This window comes from Manacus vitellinus, unplaced genomic scaffold (assembly GCF_001715985.3).
Source record: "Manacus vitellinus isolate BGI_N305 unplaced genomic scaffold, ASM171598v3 scaffold_4_pilon, whole genome shotgun sequence".
Taxonomy (NCBI): domain Eukaryota; kingdom Metazoa; phylum Chordata; class Aves; order Passeriformes; family Pipridae; genus Manacus; species Manacus vitellinus.
The window spans coordinates 42,602,333-42,622,714 of record NW_021940604.1 but is presented as its reverse complement, the minus strand read 5'-3'; the positions used below and the strand labels follow the sequence as shown (position 1 = coordinate 42,622,714).

The 20,382-nt window shown below is 36.9% G+C and overlaps 1 protein-coding gene across 12 annotated transcripts in view; it reads right to left on the bottom strand.

The window, feature by feature from the left end:
* The window catches only part of KHDRBS2 (KH RNA binding domain containing, signal transduction associated 2), a 335,422-nt gene that overhangs the window by 218,782 nt on the left and 96,258 nt on the right, over positions 1-20,382 (bottom strand). For all 12 annotated transcript variants that reach the window (XR_003916117.1, XR_003916120.1, XR_003916125.1 and 9 more), the window contains exon 4: positions 8,756-8,872. Coding sequence is in view for 2 of the 12 variants with exons in the window: in XM_029962857.1 (XP_029818717.1) it covers positions 8,756-8,872 (117 nt within the window). In the remaining 10 variants the exon portion in view is untranslated. The remainder of the gene's footprint in view (positions 1-8,755; positions 8,873-20,382) is intronic.

The following is a 20,382-nucleotide window of genomic DNA, read 5'->3' as shown; positions in this document are numbered from 1 at the left end:
TAGATAACAGGACTATCTATCAGAAGGCATCTCCTGGATTAGGTATGCAGACAGGACCATTTGAATACCAGGAAGGGAAGAATTTATCCCAGTAAGGCCACTTAACTCTGTCTTAGCTCAATGGCCTCATTTTAGAGCTTGATTCAACCTTAGCCAGCAAGTCAGACAGGTAGGTAATTAATGGAAATTGCAAAAACTATCAAACAAAAGACGCTCCTGTCTGCCAGGAATGTGGTGCCAGAAATCATCTTGGGAAAGACCAGATTCCCATAGAGAACAAAGAGAAAAGGGGTATAAAAAACAAAATATGCAGGGATATGACAAAAAAGGAAGAGGTTTATGACTCCCCCAACCACAAAGATGCTCGCTGAATAAGCGCATTCTTTCTGTGTCAGAGGGAAGATATATGACTGAAAGCACTCAGTTTACTGTGATATTAAAATACAAAAATTTAGTTAAAAGGATGTGACTGGGAAGCAGAAATGAAGACTCCTTTTTTTCTAGGTGTTGCACTCTGGGTAACATGAAGTCTTCCAGGAGGAAAGAGAAGGAACAGCCTTCTGGAAACAAGTTGATTTGCACAGATCTGAAGAGCTGGTGAAACATAAGAGGGGTCAGACAACGTGTGGACATGATGAGACACCTAAGAGAAGCAATGAAAACATTTCTCATGAAAGTCTCATCCATGTGAGTTTTCATGAACTGATTGTATAGGCACCTGTTTAGATGGAAACATAGTTTCAAGAAAAAAAAGAAAAAATACAAAGAAACGCAAAGTATGTGCTGAGAAGGTGGCACATAAAAGCTTCCCAAGGACTGATAAGCCCTGGAGACTACTGGTCCTGGGGAACCAGCACACACTGGTGCCCACATGGGTTCATAACTCGGCCCATCTCCAAGACAACTGCTATATGCAGATGAAGGGTATGGGTCACATATACCTCTGATGAAATAAAGGACCCAATGACAGACTTTCTGAACACCTATCACTGACCTGCCAGTATTTCCCTCTATCTTCTGAGTCTATAATTGGAATTGTCCTCCCAAATGTTGCTCTAACCAGGTTATCATGAGAGTACAATTCAGATGTGAGACCGAATAAGTACATATACTGTGAGAAGTTATCTGCTATTAGCAAAAACCTAAAAACCAGAAATACTTAATAGAATTCGTAGAAGTTTATAGAATAGAAGCTATTCTAAGAAATATTGTTTGTGATCTGTATCTACCTCAACTCCCTCCAACATCAGGGCAAAAAGGACTTTACAACTCACTAGAGGTGATACTCAGAGGTATTTTGCAAATAAACTGGGGTTGTTGAGTAGGTAAAAGTTGCTAGAATATGAGTAACACAGGAGGAAACAGTGATAAAGACGATGTCTTCTTTTAATCCAGATTTATGTTTTCAGGATATAAGGAGAAAGTATTTTCTTTGGAATGGTTTTTCAGGTAAAACCTAGTTCTAGAGTATTAAAGCCTTTGGTACCTTTTGACATGCTCACCTAAGGGAAAATCTGGGAGAATGCAGATTGCAGTAGAATTTTGCAAATGATCCTTGAAAGATTTCAGTTTCAAAATATGGGTTGGTCTGCTTTTTGTTTGTTTCCTTTTCCTTGCATTTTCACAGCAGTTCCTATCAGGAAGCTCAAGAGATTGAGGAAGACGAAAAAAATGTGTTGCATCAGAAGCAGTGTGCTGCTCTAACTTCTGCTCACATCTTGAAGGTGTGCTGAGGGCCTAATCCTGCTCAGGTCAAAGACCTGTTTGTGGACCAAAATGGCTGCAAGCTGTTACAGAAAAATTTAACAGAAAAAGATGAAATGGGCGAGCACCAACTAGTGATTTAAAATTAGCTATTTATGCTTCTGGATGCTACTCTTCTAATGCAATGCTGCACATTGCTCTACCTTTCCCTTAGAGGTTTTACAGCTGAAGATGATAAAGGAGTTCAAGGGAACAGAAAGAGAAACAAACTTACCTAAGAAACTAAAATTTCAGGGATTTTGCATAAAGTCCAAATCAAAATTCCCAGCAGACTGGAAGTAAACCTACAGGTTCTGTTTTAAACTAAAATAGACCTTTTATAGGAATTACCAAATTTGTATCTCCAACTATAAGAGCTGAAAACTCATGGCAACACAATGGGCTAAACTACCATAATCCATAAACCAGAGCAAGCAACCTTACAAGCATGACTGCAGTGGCATCAGTGTAAAACCTGGTGCAACAGACAACTAGGTGATTTTTGGTTGGCACATTTTTTTAACTTCCTAATTTTTTTTTGTAATTTCTTATTCTTTTTGAGAATGCTGACACTCTCGCTTGCTAAAAAACATATGTAACCATACTGCATGAGCTTAAACATTACAACATGCAGTAACACTCAAAGCCTTTTAAAACTCTGGACATTAAAGATAAACTTTTGATCTCATATTCAAGTAAAGCAATAGGATTGGGAAAGAATATAATGCAATACTTGGATCACAACTTCTGCTAGACAAAACCTGCAGCTTTTTTCTTCCTTTGTGGGTTAGATTAGCAACTATTTATAATCTTCTTGAAAAACCAACGAAGTCAGGAGAATCTTATCAGAGAATCAACTCTCTGCTATTGGGATACTACACCCGTGTTAGACATGATCTAATGAAAAAACATGTTGTGCTTCAAACCAATAAGCTATTGGGTGCTATTCACATTATATATATGGACTTAATCCTGTAAGATATTTAAGCATTTATTTAAAGGTTGCAGGACTGAACTCAGGGCCCTTAGTATTTGCCGGGAACAGACCAGTGTGCACTGCAACTATTTCATATTTTCAAAATGTTTTTTAAGGTACTCACATAATACAGCTGTTAAAAACCACCCTAAAGCCAATATGCTAATAATTGAATATCAGTAGATTCTCTGTGTGCTGATTTCAGATCTTTTTAGTTGCAAACAAGTTCTTAACACTTGGAATTTTTTAAAAAGAAAAGGCAGTGCAACAAATTCTGTTTAATGGGACAAGCTGTTGTCCAGTGGCAGTAGTCCTTCTTTGGAAAGTATCTAACCCACAGATTAATGAAAGGTAGATAGACAGCTTAACTGCAACTAACTCTTCTGCGATGGAACCTACTTTCCTTGACAACTTGTTTTAACATCAACTGAAACTTGAAGAAGGAGGAAGCTAAAAGTTCACTCAGCTGATAAACACAGTCACAGACAAGTAGTTTATGTGATTTTTCAAAGCTGCAGTGGAAGTTTGTTCTCTAACTTTTCATGTTTTATAGAAAAGCAACAGGAATCTTTAATAACAGCAACCTTCCAATAGCCAGGACAAAAGACATAAGTAAGTGGAAGTTTAAGCAATGAGAGAAATGGGTAATAAACAGAAAGTGTGCGAAACAGGAATTGGTGTTGACAGAATTTCTCTAGGCAAAAAGGCTTTAAATTGGGATGGCAACTATACATCAGTATTCAGAAGATTTAATGCAGGCACTATGACTTACATTTTCCTTCATGTGTGGTTGACACCACATGTGCTACTGTAGTAACTGATGTTTTAGTTTTCTTTTGTCTAATATAGAATCTTGTTATCAGGACATACATTAATTTCCAAATTCTGCTTTATGTACGCAAAATGTGATTCAAAACTATGTTTGGGGTTGTGTGCGACTTCTGCAAGGACAGTATGAGCCTCTTCAGCTTAAATAACTTATATGTGTTGCAAGTGTTTCACAGGTGATGAACAATGAGCTTTCAGGGAAAGATAAGCAGGTTAAAAATCCATTTTTCATTTTTTTAACAAAATGAAAGTAACCAAAAATCTTTCTCTGGGTAACACAATGTTCTCAAATCAAAATCAAAACATTCTATTGTTCTTATATTATTCTGCTCTCTCAAACATAATCACCTAGGTTAATTTTTCAATAAAACTGTTTGTTCAAATAAAAAAAGAAAGCACAAACATTTTACCCTAAAAATTTTCACCTACAACACTTGCACACATTCAACATTTCTCTCACAACCTTTCTTTGTTCAAGAATTTTGAAGCCTCCAAACACCTCTTTTCTATATAATTTTGTGTTCACTGGAAAATTTCTATCATCTTTTACTTTGAACGTTCTCATCATAAAGTTACACATGCAATGAGAAAGACAAAAGATAAAATTCTGTAAAAGGAAGAGTTTTTCTTCTGTGAAGGATTTATTCCTACCATTTGGTTTTCTTTCAAGCCAGTCCTCTTCCCTTTTTCAACACATTTTTGCTTATTCTATGCCTCATTCACCATTTCAGTTATTATTCTGGCCTTCATTTGCTCTCTTTTACTAGCACTATCCATACCAATTAATTAGTGGTATAATGATACATAGAGGCATTCTAGGTAAGTCTCACCATATCCTGTCTCATCTACTCTGGACAGCTCACCTCTGGAAAAAACTGTAACAAAAAGCAAGGATGTCATGTTGCAGGCAAATACCACAGCTGGACCATGGTTGGTGCTGTTGATCTGTTCTCACACGTTATTAAGGGTGAGGTTCCAGTGCCCCTTTGAGCAGTATTTTCTGTCCAGTCACTAGAGGGTTCTTAGAGAAACATGGAAGGAGGGGAGTATGTTTTTGACTCTTCCCATATACTCTCCCCAAGCTCCAGCAATCTTCAGTCATGCAGCTCTTAAAAGCAGTTCTAATGACACCAGTGTGGTATTTTATCTCTGGCCCTAAATGTTCTTGGTTTTCCTACAAAAATTTTCATTTCACTCTCATCTGCATGAAATCATTGCCATTTTGCTTTCTCAGATATGATGTTCTGAAGTTCAAAAAACACAAACATCAGATTATGCATATTATGTAAAAAATATCACTCACATAAATAATCTAAAATTAGGGAGTATGGAGAAATGGTGCAAGCCCCAAGACTCTGTTCTATTCTGACACAGGCAGGTAACTAGCTAAAGAAGTATAAGTGTTTAAGAAACATTGCTACATATTTTTCTGATTCTTTAAAAGAGAATCCATGCTCTTGCTGCTATAATTCATGTAACAAAAAGCTATTCCAGACCCTGTATGCATCTTATTTTTTTTAATGGCACAGTGAAAAACATTCATTGCATGGTTGAAAAGGAGAAAATCTGCATCTGTGTATGAAAGCAATCAATTCATTCCAGTTGTAATGAGATTTCTCCTGTCACTTCAGTTTGATTGTTTAACTTTACAATCACCTCCCATGCTGTTTGCAAAAAGAAGAAAAAGAAATGGAAAAGAACCAAGAGCTAAGCAAATCAACATGACTATGCTTAATGTCATCACTACCTGTTCTGAAAAATGTATTTGCATATTTATAATACTATATTACTACAGGGAAGACAACCTTTAGTGGTAGCATATAAACCAGCAAGACAGTGAGAGCTCAACCTGTTCCAAAAACACATTAGAAAATGGCTGTGCCCTCACACTGGGCACAATTCTCAGTGGTCATGGCTATGCTCATTATATTGAACAATCCCTTCTCTATGATTTAAAAATACAGAGTAGTTCTTCAGCTAATAAAGACTTCAAATTTTAGCTACATTTTTGCATGCCAAATCAAAGGTAAGAAGTATTTAAAAGGCAGCAGCAGCATCTGCTATGCCTAGTGGATGGACTTTCACATTTCATGACAGTGCTTGTCTTTCCTGTCAGAATACCGTAGGATCTTTCTCCTGTTATGGAACACTAAATTTCTGTTGAGCAAGTGGCATTAACTTCAGCACAGAGATTTAAGTACTCACATTAGCCACTCTGGAAGAATCATAAGTTTTCCTTATACCCCAGATAACATTGCACAAAACTGATGCAGTTATACTTCAGCATCTCTTCAATAATTTCTAACACAACTTTCTGTGACACATACATTAGCTCTGTGGTATTTTTGCATAATTAGAGCTGTTCATAATATACATTTTAAGTAAGTTGCATTGCCTTTTCAAATTAATCTGTCCTGTTCCGACACCGTAAGCACAGCGGATACGCAGAAATCTCAAGTCACTCAACAAGCATTCCCTGTGGCTCTGGAAAGAACAGCCTAAATAATTTAGTCTCTAAAATTTACCCACAGATTTCTTTAAAAAAAGATAAGGAAATTCTGAAAAGCAGATATATCTCCCTTGACAGAGGCAGCTTCCCAGACACAGAAACTGCCCTTTCATATGACAAAAATTACTGATTATGGCCAGAGTGGTTCACTGTTGAGCCAAGCACTTCCCTATTGTTATTCTGGCACTGAAAAGCCTCGTATCAGCGGATCTGTTGTTTTTGAACACTTCAGCTTCTAGAGCTTGAGGGCATAATGTATTTAATACTTTCCAGCAGAAATTCTGTTTCTGCTGCTCTGATGCAGCTCAGCATCCAGTTGCACTGGACTGGAGGGGACTATTACGATTCAGCCTTAAGGAAATTCTAGTTTACAGAGAGAAATGACAGAGATTTTTTTTGAATATTCCTCCAAAACAAAGATTCATCAGCCAATATACATAACCTGATTTCTCATATGGTACAAAATAACTGCAAAAAGCCTCCAGAATTTGGTAATTTGCATTTAAATCAGGAAAAAAGTACTGCAAAAATGAGACTAGTTGGCTTGTTTTCTGACAAGAAAATAATTTTAACCAGAGTAAGTTGTATTTTGCTTAGCAATATAGCAATTCACACCATTATTTATGCTCACAGTCAAACTTATTTTCTCTACATTTTACCACTATTTCAAATTAGAACAGCCTCTCTGAAATGCTAATTGTAATTATTACCCATCCCAAGATCATTCTCACACATTTTTGCTTACAACTGGTAACAATGATGTACATGGATCAGATAATCCCTATCTCTCATTGTAATTGCATGGGAATTTTGTTTTCTTTTGAGTCAGTAATGTCTAAATTGGATTAAGATAAGTCACTTATAAGCCCTTCTCTACAAAAGTTGCTTTCATGACTGCTATATTTAATGCCATTTTACTCTAGAACTTAATTTTTTACACCACTCTCATATGAATGAGTTTCCATGAAGTTCATACTCAACTTCAGACTATTCTTAAGGAATAAATACTCTATGAAGAGGAAAAAAATATACCCTAAATTATGTTTTTGATGACATACTCATGAGTGAATGTAACAACAGTCACACTGGAAGTCTGCATTATCATGAGATGAAATTCAAATTATATGATCAGAAGAGTGACCAATCTCAAAATCAGAAGACTTAGTCTATCTAATAATGTGTGTTTAAACATCTTTACACTCCTCTGTTTGGACAATTGCTGCTCTTGGCAATAATAATCTGAGTGGGTGGCTGAGAATAGAGCTGGCAGATGTAGTACTGGTGCAAATTATTGCTACTTAGCAGCACATGCATTCACTTATCCAAGGAAACATTTTTTATGATTCCACAAGTTAGCCAGAAGTAATTAAAATATTTTACCTGTCCATACCTGGAAAAAAATCGGTAGCTTATTCAAGATTTATCTTATAATTGTAACTGAATTGTCACTGTGGTCAATGTCACAAAGAAAACTCTGAAAAAATGAAATACGTTCCATGTGCCTAATTTGTCTGTTTTGTGGATTTTTTCAATATTGCAATTGGAGACCTCATAATGCCTATGTGACTGCTGATACACATTACCAAGACCAAATAATGCCAACCATAAAATTTTGATTAGTTTTTTCTTTATTCTGGCATGTTATTGCTTTCATTATTTTAGCTAGAGAGATGAATGACAGAGGCAACAGACAGGAAAGCAAAATACTTCTCAAAATTACTGAAAGCCATATACAGTTAAAATATAGTGAAATTAGCAGTCATTATTTCTGTGTTGACTGCTCTTCTACAGAATGTAAAGGAAGACATCACAATACAAATAGTACTTGTTCTTTGGATCATATATAAATGAAGTTCCTTAATGTCCTGGTTTGGGTTAGGATAGTTAATTTTTTTCCTAGAGGCTGGTACCCTATTGTGTTTGGGATTTAGTACGAGAGTAATATTGATAACAAACTAATATTTGGGTTGTTGCTAAGTAGTGCTTAGTCAAGGACTTTCCAGTTTCCTGTGCTCTGCCAGTGAGGAGCTGCACAAGAAGACAGGAGGGAGCACAGCCAGGACCCAAACTGGCCAAAGGGGTATTCCATACCACAGAACATCATGCTCAGTATATAAAGTGGGGGGAGGTGGCTGAAGGGCAACACTTACCTGCAAATTATTACTCAGGTGCATTAACCAGGCTGTGATTCCAAAACTGCTTTTTTTTTTCTTTTATCTACAGTGTATTTTTATACACATTTAAGCAAAACATCCACTTTTTAATCTTATTTTAGAACTATGTCCTGGATAAATAGCCAATATTTTTTAAAAATCTGATCTCTAAAGAAACAGAAAAAAAGAGAAAACCTATTTATGTATACCAATATTACAGGAGTAATGTATACAAGCTGTACTTTCTCAGGAAAAACAGACTTCTCTCAGAACAAGTGAACTTTAAGCTGGTTTCTCTTTTAGGTGAATTATTTAAATAACAATGGTAATATAGCAATGTGGAGATCTAAGCAAGGTTGGCATAGTAAGAGAAAAATTATATTTAAGCAATTGATGTAACTTGGTAAAAAACAAACTAACCATGGAGTCGGAGTCTATTATAGGTCTTTTAATTGAGTCATTACTAAGTAGACAGGCAATCTAAGTATAAAACCTAAAGCAACATATGTTTCAACACTAATTGCAACCAGAATCCAGACACAGTACCTTAGCTTTATCCCTCATGGATCCTTTTCCCAGGATGGACATTTTTGCACCTGTTTCTTCTTGTAACCTCTTTAAAGAGTTTCCTCTTGGTCCAAGCAACTTCCCAACAAAATTGAACTACAAAGCAAATAAGAGAACTCTTTTAGACCAACAGGTAATTTTCCAAAAATTTAATAAATCTTTAAAAACAAATGGATTAAAAAAGAAAATTTTACTTTCCTTTAAAATAAATACTTCTACTTAGCTCTGAGCCTAATTCATGGGATACAAGACTGGAGAACCAAGGTATCCTCTTATCTAGTGTGAAAAACAGTAAAAGTATTCACAGTTTATTTGAACCCCAGGAGGCTTCTCTCTAGGACTAACAGGCCAGTGGCTGCTTAGGTTTAGCAACTGCTAAACAAGAAATTTACTCATGAGATGGTCCCAGTGAAATGCAGTGAATGCGTAAGTTTTTTCCCAGGTCAGCCAGCTTTATTGGCAAGTAATATATTCTGAAAACTTAGAGCTTTACGTGGATTTTTAGGAATTGGTGCTTCGCACATTGAGTTTAAAATAAGCATTGTTTTGTGTATCAGTTCAAATATCTGTTTTGCCAATACCAGAACAAATCACAGTCAATAGATCACAGTAGATATTCATGGGCATTTTCTGAGAGGATTTTGTAGAACACTGGGCTTTGCCTGCCACACTGCTAATGTTCTTAAGCACTGCAGACTTGATGTGACACATAAACCACTGTTTTTTCTGTATGAAGACATGTCTACATGAAAATCAGAGGACAGAACAAAAAATAAATGAGGTGTTAATGTTATGTTGACACAAACTATCAAAAAGGGGTGAGTTTATTCAGTAATTTGTTTATTCTGTAACTAACAGTCTCTTCAATTTATTATTTTTTATTATTTCCAACATCTTTTAAAAATTCTACGGTATGTTGTCTTTGGAAGTTGACTGGGAATCGTCAGCACTTGCTTACCATGTTTCTAAATTATGTTCAAATCTGAAGAGGCAGTATTCTGATCTTACAACTTTCACCAAAAAATAAGCCTAGCCAAGGAAGAAGGAGTGTAATTGTATCAGGACTTCCTTGAGTTTTTTTCAGAGACAAAGAACATGACAATAAGAAATACAAACGAGGAATATGCTGCTGACCAAAATACTCACAAATGTCTAAAAAGACGTTATATCTTGTTTTGCATTACCTTCTGTTTTCAAAATGGAAAAAATGGAGAAATATTCTTGTTTCCACTTTAGTCAGAAGAATGTAACAACACAAAATGCATCAGCTATGTTAGTAACACCCAAGCTCTGAATCACACCAGATACCCCAAACCCCAAGCTGGCTTTCAGTCCAGTGTCTTAATTACAAATCACTTCCTTCAAATATTGGTTAGACTATCTAATAAAATCTTATGTAATCACAGGAAAAATAAATACATAAGGTGAAATCTACTGCCACCTAAACCAAAATAACTGATTTCTGCAAGATAACGTGTCTATGGGGGAAGTAGTAAGTGCATGAAAATCCAGCAAGCTTTGAAACTCCAAAACCAGATTTTTCAAGCTTGTGTGCTTGTACTTTTTTCCAACTCTACCTGTTGACTTAATAAAAGTTATCAACTCTTCAAAATGGGGTAGGATTTAGAGATGATGTCGCTACCAAGGTATCAACAATCCTATGTCTTCAAACTATAGTAGCTATGCTTCTGCCAGGGAAAACTTGGCTTAGAAGTTGTTGTTGGCTTCAAATTGATTATTAAATTTTGTATGAAAATAAAAAAAAAGACTGAAAAAGAAATGTCAAGGACTGAATTTTGACTTTAATAACAGACTGTAGACTTAAACTATTGATGGAAGTAAGATTTCAAAAATGACATATCCCATGTACACGGAGATTTTTCAGAGATGGCTGAGCAAAGAGCAAAGCTTTTGTTCCTCTGTAGGGACTCCTTTATACGCAGAAATGGGGGATGCCACTACTTACGACACCAAATCTTTTGTGCCACTTATACCTCACCAATCAGGCAAGAACCATGTCCTACTGTATCGTTTTAATGTCTCTTAGTATTAAGAAAAGCTGCCCGTTGAAAGCTGAAAGAGCTATAATGGTATGTAAGTTTGGAGGAAATTACGAGGAGGCCAGCCAAAGCTTGAGTATGTTTGTTCCCTGAATGGAATAAAACTATTAAAATACACTCTATGAAGATTTATGTTGACCATTTATATTTAAGTACTTCATAAACTGTCTAATCATTACTTTGACATATTGCTGCAAAGGAGTGGTATGGCCAGCACAAACTATGTTATGTACTAAGTGGATTTTAATCACTTCACAGGAAATAAGTGGCTGGGGATTTTAATTCTATTGATTATACAGCAGACAGGCACTCACATTTCATCCACTATCTACAAAACACATATCAGGAAGCAAGCAGTTATTTACAACTGAAAAACTGAATTGCTCTTAGTTTGGTTTTGTTTAAAGTTGAAGAAAAGCCAGGGCACTATAGCAGCCATTCTACTGTTGTGCCTGGTATTACCAGTGTCAGTTTGGGACCACTGGCTATCCTCAGTACCATCTATAATCACAAAACTCCCCAAACTCTGAAACTACTGATAGAGTAAATTTGACTTAAAAACTTGTGAAAAATTATATCCTTTATATTCACATATAGGTAAAACCAGCCTATAAGAAATAGAAAGTTTTAGTGAACAGTGCAAACTGTAAGAAATTTGAAACACAACTTCATTCCTTTTTTTTTATTAAGATATGCTGGACAAGGACCTGAGTAGAACCAATTTTACTATTGGAAGTCTTAGGCTCCAGTTACAGCCACACACATGCACACACAACCTAGGTAGTACAGAGACAGTGAAGGAAAACATGGAAACTCAGGCAGTTCGACTGCATTTAATGATGAGCCTTGCCCACAAACACACTCCTGGTACAGCAGCTGTAACTGCAGATCTTATAATGCAATCTCAGTTCCAATCCAATTCTGCCATGTGTACAAATTTTCTCCAAATAACTGTAGCTCTAAGTCTCTGGGATAATATCTGGTCATATTAGGAGAGGATAGGTGAGAAACACTGATATATAGAAGACAGAGTATTAACAGAAAGCTTTCATTGCTGGGGAGCAAACTGACTTCCACTTGAAAAATATGGTTACTGTTGTGATACTAGATGTTTTTACAGGAGACTTAACTTTTCAATCTTGTTTATGAACATGACCTAGGCTTTCCGTCTTCTTGCAGAAACCCTTCCTGGTTTATGAAAAAGATTTTGTACATTATTTTCTTAGATTTTTCTATAATTTGTCTGGGAGAGATGATGCATGTCTTCAGAAGAAAATGATCAGAAGAAAGCAGGAGATGTTTCACTTATAATCAAATGCATATGATGCTCCATGTGTCAACAACTGTGCAATAAACCTTCTCCTGTGCAAAATAAAACCTGACAGACAATGTAGCTCAATAGACCTTTCCAGGAACTACAGTCAAGTCTCCCCAACATCTTCCCAACCTATATATACACACAGTTTCACTAGATTTATCTGCATCCTGATTACTTTCACACTTCACTCCTTACAAGCAATCAGACTGTAAAGGTGCCCAAAGCCAACACTCCAGTTTCTCAGTTTTCATCAAAGTTTTGTTCATAAAACTTTTTTTTTTAAATATTCATATGGAAATAGCCAGAAGTTATACTGCACATGTGGAAACATAGAAATTCCTCCCTTTCCTCTAACTGTGCTGTTGCTATCTGTCTGGATAGCTTTGTGCTTACACACAAAGAAAACTTACTGACAGTGTGAGACATTCTGTTCAACTGTATATGCTAGGGATGAATACTTAAAACCAAGGATTTAGATACCCAAAAAGTATACAGAACATGGAGAAGTCTTAAGAATTAATTATATGAAATTTCTTAGAATGAAAATCTGCCTATGTTAGTCAAAAGCTTAGGGTTGTGCTCCATGCATGAATACATATATAATCACAGATTTGTTCATCATTAAACCCCCTTGCAATAAAACACACTGCACATCAACAGACCTCACTCGTTCTGGGCTAAGACACTGAGAAAAGAATCCCTAAAACTAACCAGGTGTTGTCAAGCTGGACCACAGGACAGGTAGTCTGTCTCTCAGTGTAAATATGGTTTTTATGAAATGCTAGAGATTAATTATAACCTGTGCTGTGAACAAAATGTATGCATTAACCAGTTCTTAAAATATATCCTACAACTGACAATGTTGCAATAGTCTGAAGTGCTCTGCAGCACCTCAAGAAGATTGCCACAGGCATTTATTCTCATTGCCATGCTTGAACCTACCTCCTTTGATATGTGTCAAGCGTTGTTCTCAGAAGGCCCAATATCAGCAGAATTATAGAATGGTTTGGGTTGGAAGGGATCTTAAAGACCATCTAGTTCCAAACCCCTGCCATGGGCAGGGACACATCTCACTAGACCAGGTTGCCCAAAGTCCCATCCAGTCCGGCCTTGATCATTTCCAAGGATGGGGCAGCCCCTGCTTCTCTGGGCAACCTGTTTCAGTGCCTCATGAACTTCACAGCAAAGAATTTCATCCTAATATCTAATCTAAACCTACTCTCTTTTAGTTTGAATCCATTCTTCCTTGTTCAGTCACTACATGTCCTTGTAAAAAGTCCCTTTACATCTTTCTTGTAGGTTCCCTTCCTACTGGAAGGCTGCAACTACGTAACCCCAAGTCTTCTTTTTTCCAGGCTGAACAAACCCAATTCTCTCAGCCTCTTCTCTATGAGAGGGGGTCCATCCCTCTAATCATCTTGGTGGCCCCTCAATGACTACAGAATTGAAATTAAAAACACACACACATTTTGAAGTTGATATTTACAAAACATCTGATTTATATCACGTTGCAAATTCAGGGGAAAGTTTCTTCTGTCTATGGCATGTTAAAGCAAATAGTCTAGGAGACAAGCACTACAGGAGCTTTAACTTTGAAGTGGGCATCAAAGACAGACACAGCTTCACTATTGTGTCCGCGTTGTATGAAGGATGGGAAAAACAAAGATAGTGAACTTGTGCTCTAGAGAAACTGTAGCTGCACTTAAATGCACTTAAATGCCCTTAGCACCCGGCACTGGAGCCCTCTTGGGAGGAGTTCACCCTGACAGCTACAAATGGGTCTGAGACATCTGGGATGATAGAAGCTGTTGACTCTGTTGAGTCACTACCTCATCTCTTACTGAGAAGAATTGTAATCAACCATTGATCCTTACCTTGGTTGTCTACATGGGACTCACTTTATTCCCAGTATGTCATAAACAGGCCTTTGAATAAGCAAAGACATGGTCAGTTCTCTAGCAAGACTCATCACAGAGGTAGGCTGGCAGTGCTGATCTGCCTTTGTGCGCCGATATACACTGTGAACCTCCCGAGAGCTGGGACACAGGGTGCAAGGTCTGGTGGGGTGTGAGGGGTGTCTGGCAGGGGGCTCCCCAAAGCCAGCAGCAGTCTCAGGCTGAGAACACTCACGCACACAGTCCTACCTGCCTGGCCACATGGCACCATTAGAAGTACATCAGAAGTTACTCCACTACATAGCAGGATTAAGTGCTCCCCCATAAAAGCACACTTATCCTTCTCCCTACCTCCCTTTGCACACAGGGGCAAAAGTGCTGGTAACCAATTAAGCAAAGAATAATATTACTAGCTGTTATGTTGCAACATAAAGCTCTAACCTGCTATTCTTTCAAGATTGAAAACTATTTAATATTAGTAAGAATTTTTTACTACCTCAGGACAGCAAATCATAGGTACAAAAAATCTAACACATAGTTTACAGCATTAACATTCAAGCCTCAAGCTAACTACAATGACTAGTATAAAATGCATGTTTACATTTAGAAGAGTATTTGCTTCCCTGTTTGATGTAGCCCAAATATATGTCTACTACAACTGTAACATTTCTTATTTATAAACACGAATTTAATAGGGTTTTATAAGCAGAAACAAGGAATATATTTACCATTCCAAAAAAGCCTTTGTGTCAGTGACTGTTTCTGTTTTATACACAGATCAGTGTTCATAACAATAAAAAACCTAGATAAATAGGGGATGGGATAAGACAAATGTTTCCAGTTGTAAGATAAAGCAGAACAAAGCCCTGAAGTAGGAGAAGAAATTAATTTCTTCTAGAAGCAGCAAAACAGAAATAGCCCAGGCTTGACAACATGAAACAGGTTTGTTATTTCTCAGTGTGTTCTATTCACCATTGCTATCAGTTCCTTCATGGGGAGACAAAGTGTCATTCCTTTTTCAGAGCTACTTATCCTCATAAAATCCTTTCATTATTTATGGGAAGGAGCGCGGGTGGGTGAGTTGGGGAGGAATCTTTCTAAATTCAGCCCTGTTCTAAAGGAAAGGGGAGGAGACAAAAATATTCACTCCTGAATAAAACCTTACCGATTGAGACCTGCTTATAAATTAGTTTTCTTCTGGTCCTTTTCTAGGACTTCTGCCAGTTCATTTAATTTAGAACATCATTTATTTTTAAAGTACCTCATCTTTTGATATGCACAAAGGACTTCCCTTCATGTTAAGGCAGTACTGGATGACTATGAATGCAAATTTTACTTTTGTCAGTATTTTGTAAACATGACAATGCCTGTAAAAACATGCTTTAACTTTTGCTCAGCCCTGAGTTGTTTAGGCATTTAGACTGAGCACTGTAGGTCCCTTCCAACGGGAACTGTTCTATTCTATTCTATTCTATTCTATTCTATTCTATTCTATTGCTCACAGATTCTGCAAAGTTCAAATTTGTCTCCCTCTATATGTAGCTGCTTACTACATTCCATATCCGGTACTTTTTGGCTTCTGCAAAACCAACTTAGTGTTCCAGATAAGGATGCAACATTATTTTTATTACAGCAGTGATATGATGTTTGCTGTTTCTGGAGAAGAGCTTCCAAGACACCTGTTTGGTAGGACTGAACTTTGCAGGGCTGTACTTTAGCAAGGCATGTCAGGAGACATGGGTCTCACCTCTTCGTTATGCTTTGAACAATAACCCAATGTCAGGCTGTGGGGAGAAAAATTGACTCAAAATTAGACGCTCAAAGGTAAAATACAGATTCTTGAAAACCCCAGGCCAAATTAATTTCTGGTTTAAATCAATGCAAGCATTTCTAGAATAAATTAAATCTGATTAACAAAGTTAGAATTATTAAAACTACTGTGACTAGAAGATTTACTTAAGAAATAACCATTTTTTTATTACACCTTTTTTAGCTTGAAAAGTGCTGGGTGCTCATATTTGTAGTGTTCTTGAAGAAGATGCTGCAATACTCGTCTGGCTATTTACTAGCTCATAGCAAGCATCTAAATCTACAGTGAAAATACATTTTTGGCATAACTCCATGAAACAGATGGTCAGCAACTCCACATAAAAATCTTCCAGATATAAGTCCACACTGAGATAGGAAAAATATCTCCTCACTTTTCATTTTTAGCAGTTTTCGGTCAGAATTTTGGTAACGAGTCGTGGCATTCAAATAAAAGAATTTAAGTGAGCCAGAAAATTAAAATAAATTTTCTGATTAAAAAAAATGAATTGGTGTCGATATAACCTTATTCAGTTAAACTTTCTTAAGTTAGGAAAATCTGAATGGCTATTTCTCTAATACGTTCATTTGCAGGGTTATTTATTATAATCTGCTAATCTGTCAGACACCCAAGTATTTTATCTTTCAGTGATTCTGGTTTTTTTAAGTCTGATGTGAGGTAATTGAGGAAAAGCCAAGGAACCAATTAAAGTCATGGATCTTTATTAAATCTGCAATTAACTAGTTGTTAATTGCAAGCGGTTTATTATTTAGTTCCCAAATCTTTGTTCACGAAGCCTAGCCATGATTATTTAATTGCAGAAGTATCCAGAGACTCATTCCACCAGACACTGCATATATATACAGGAAGACATGATCTTGACCCTGAAGAGCTGTCAAGTATCTTAAAAAAAAACCCAAACAAACCAGGTCTTATTGAAAGTATATAGCTACTATTGCTTATTTGGATTGTGAGGAAGTGACTGCTGAAAGTACTGCCACTAAAATCACTGCAATCTTATCAAAAAGGGTATTACTGAAGTAAGCACAGCAGCAACAGGTTCTGCTGACAGAAAGACCATGCTCGACCCTCCTTTTTCAACTCAGAAATGACAAAGAGGATCCTAATGTTCAAGGCCAGGCTGGATGGGGCTCTGAGCAACCTGGTCTAGTGAAAGGTGTTCCTGCCCCCAGCAGGGGCCTGGAACTAGGTGATCTTTAAGGTCCCTTCCAACCCAAACCATTCAGTGATTCTATGTCACATTTTATCCTTGGCTTTTGTCTTTCTTATTCTGCATCTTGGATTAAACTGCTTTTTCCTAAGGCTATCCCTATTTGGCCAGTCCAGCTGGGACAGTGGGGGAGACTGAGAGAAAACAGGAATGGTTTTCAGGTTTCTTTTGCCCATGCTGGGGAGCAGTTACAGATGTTAGCAAACTAGTTGCCAGTCAGAGGTTATGACTGATGCCAACCCCTGCCTCTAAAGAGTTGGGAAGTTCTTTGATGGCTGACTGCTCCTCAATGGAAAACTGCAAGGAGAGCAGTATTTTTAAAAACTTCAGAGTATGCTGAGCTAAACACAATTTTTCCATTATATTGAAGTCATATTTCATTGAATTAAGAGGAAGAGGATTCTTCAGAACACAAAGCCACCTGGCTTTTAACTTTCATTCTAGCCAAGTTTGAAGTAGTCAACTTTTACTATTTATGGGAAAATAAAATACAAAGTAAGTAATTAGGAATTTTTGGAATTGTGTGTCTAAGACTGGCTCATTTGCAGGACATTATCTCAAATGCTAACAATTACACAAATGCTAACAATTCAGGCTGCAGAATTGTACCACTGAAGTTTTTCCAAAGTGCACAAAGAAGTTTATATTGAGCATATGCACAGGTATGGAAATGGGTACCAAGACTACAACACTTAAAAGCACAATCAACATTTGGCTAATTGGGCTTATTACTCCCACAGATACACAATTTACTGGTCACAGTAATAAACACCATCTGCTCTTTGCTAACTGGCAGCAACCTACCAACTTTTTTCTAACTTCAAGAGTTTGAAATGTAAAAGGAAGATCTAAAGGAGTTGTAATACAGTGGGACTTCCATGCACATCATCTTATTCTTACTAAGCTGAATATGATTTCATATTAGATGAAAGATTTCTCTTTGCCAGATGATATATTTGCAAAGTTAAGCTCTAAGTCAACAGGAACCAGGATAAGTTAGGGTTGAATGCCCAACCATAAAAATAATATATCTTTCCCTTGCATGGTAGTGGACTTGTCAAATGTACCATAAAACACAAATTTCTTATCAGTCAAGGAAATTATAACAACAGGTAATTTGGTCCCCATGTGTTAATGAAGTGATTTAAAACACATTCATATAGTATCTAATTTTGTAGACAGCACTGTATTAAATCACAACTGGCTTATGTTAATCTAATTATAAACTCTCGTTAGTTAACTTGATTTTGCCTTTCGCTATTAAAGTAATTATAGTTACAGCAGCATTTAAGTATCAATTTACATATCCTGAGAACTATGCAAACAGTTTTATTCTCAAGTCACGTTCATAATCAAAGCAAAGCATTACTTTAAAGTGATTGACATATGCAAACTCACACAGCTCTGTGAAAATTAAACCAGCCTGAGAAAGCACTCCAACATATTTTATGAAATTCTGGTTCTTCTACCTCCCCCCCTATATTTTATATACTGGGATGGGGTTTTTTTGTTCTTTGTACTAAGGCCAAATTCAAGGAAATACAATCTTTCTTCCGTATATCTCCTTACCTTCTACTTTTGCTATATTTAGAGAGGAAAACCAAGTATCCCTCAAGATTATTTAATGAGGTCTTGGCTGATCTGAGATGGTAATGCGAAGAAATATTTGAAGAGGAGTAAAGTCTTTCAAAACAACATTGACAAGGTGGAAATAGTTAACACTGTGTTAATTCAGAGACTTCCCCCCCCCCCATCAGTATTTCTTTACTGTGAGGATGGTGAGACACTTGAACAGGTTGCTAAGAAAAATTTTGGATCCCAGGAAATGCTCAAGGCCAGGTTGGATGGGGCCCTCAACAACCTGGTCTAGTGGAAGGTGTCCTGCCCATGGGAAGAGGGCTGGAACTAGATACCTTTAAGGTCCCTTCCAACCCAAACCATTCTATGATTCTATGACTTGTAAATGTTTATAATTTGCCAAGTTGATAGCTCATAGCACTCACTAATTGCAGTTAAGAATACCTACTCAGTCTCACTAAAAAAATGGAAACTACAGAGTTTTATAGCATTTGACCATCAAAAGCATCTAAAAATGTGAGACTAATTTGTAACACTTTGCTCATGCCACTCCTTTGCAAGCAACATAACTCTGCTTCGGACTCAGCTAACGCAACACAGAAAAAAGTACTTTCAGGGCAACACCTTAAAAGACCAAGACATACAGTATGTGACAATGTGACAAATGAGCTGGCAAGCATGAGCTGGAGGGCCTGAGTGGCTTTGAATAACACAGGCTGTAATACCCAACGGTCTTGCCATTGCCATACAACAACTCCAGACTGAACAAAACTGCAGCTAGTATGCTCCTACCTGATAAAATATTAAATGATCTGCTAATTTATTTTTATTCACTTGCACCTTTTTTCTCTTATCCCCACACCCCAGGCTAAGATCTGATTCTCACTTTAAAGAATATTATAGAAGTAATATTGAATTCTTCTCTAACGTAAGATTTAGAAATGCCTCAGGTATATTTAATAACTATGTGGTTTTAACTTAATATTTATTCCACTGTAATTACCTTGCTTCAGCACATCTTCAAGAAGGACAAATGTGTTTGCAAAATATATATTAAAGAGAGCCACCAATGCAAAAATAAAGGCAGTGAATATTTTCCATTCACTTTGTCAAGTATGTCCTGAGCTCCAGTTGTTCAAGGGAGCCGGGAATGCTCTCCTTGAAGGTTTAAAGTGACACAGTTAGCCATACCCAAATAATTTATTTGTATCTAGGAAGATGATTCAGGCTTTGAAATTCACTTTCGCAGTGTCACCTGCACAAGCTGTGTGGCTGGTGACTGGGTGCTGAATTTCAAGCCACACTCTTGTCTGCCTTGAGCCATCATCACTCCTTAGGGGCTGCTTTTAATTTCCAGTTTAGCTGCCTCATTCATTTCAGTAACTATGAACTTTGGTATTTCACACACAGAACATTTACAAAAATCATAAATTCCAGGTCTGGAGTTAGATGTTCAATGTCTAGGTCTTGCAATGAACAGAAGAGTAATGTCTAGTCCTCTCAGAAGCCTGCACCTTCCAGTACCCTTTTATATTCCTCCAAGTGCTTCACTCAAGCGCTTTCACGGAGTTACAAATGATGAAATGTTTTGATTTCCAACACTCAAGCATTTATATGAACTGTCTTCAAAGGCAGTAGCCACTGAAATGAACTAAAACAACAAGTATGTGACAAAATATGTGAAACAGTAAGTAAAATTAACTTCCAACAGACACTC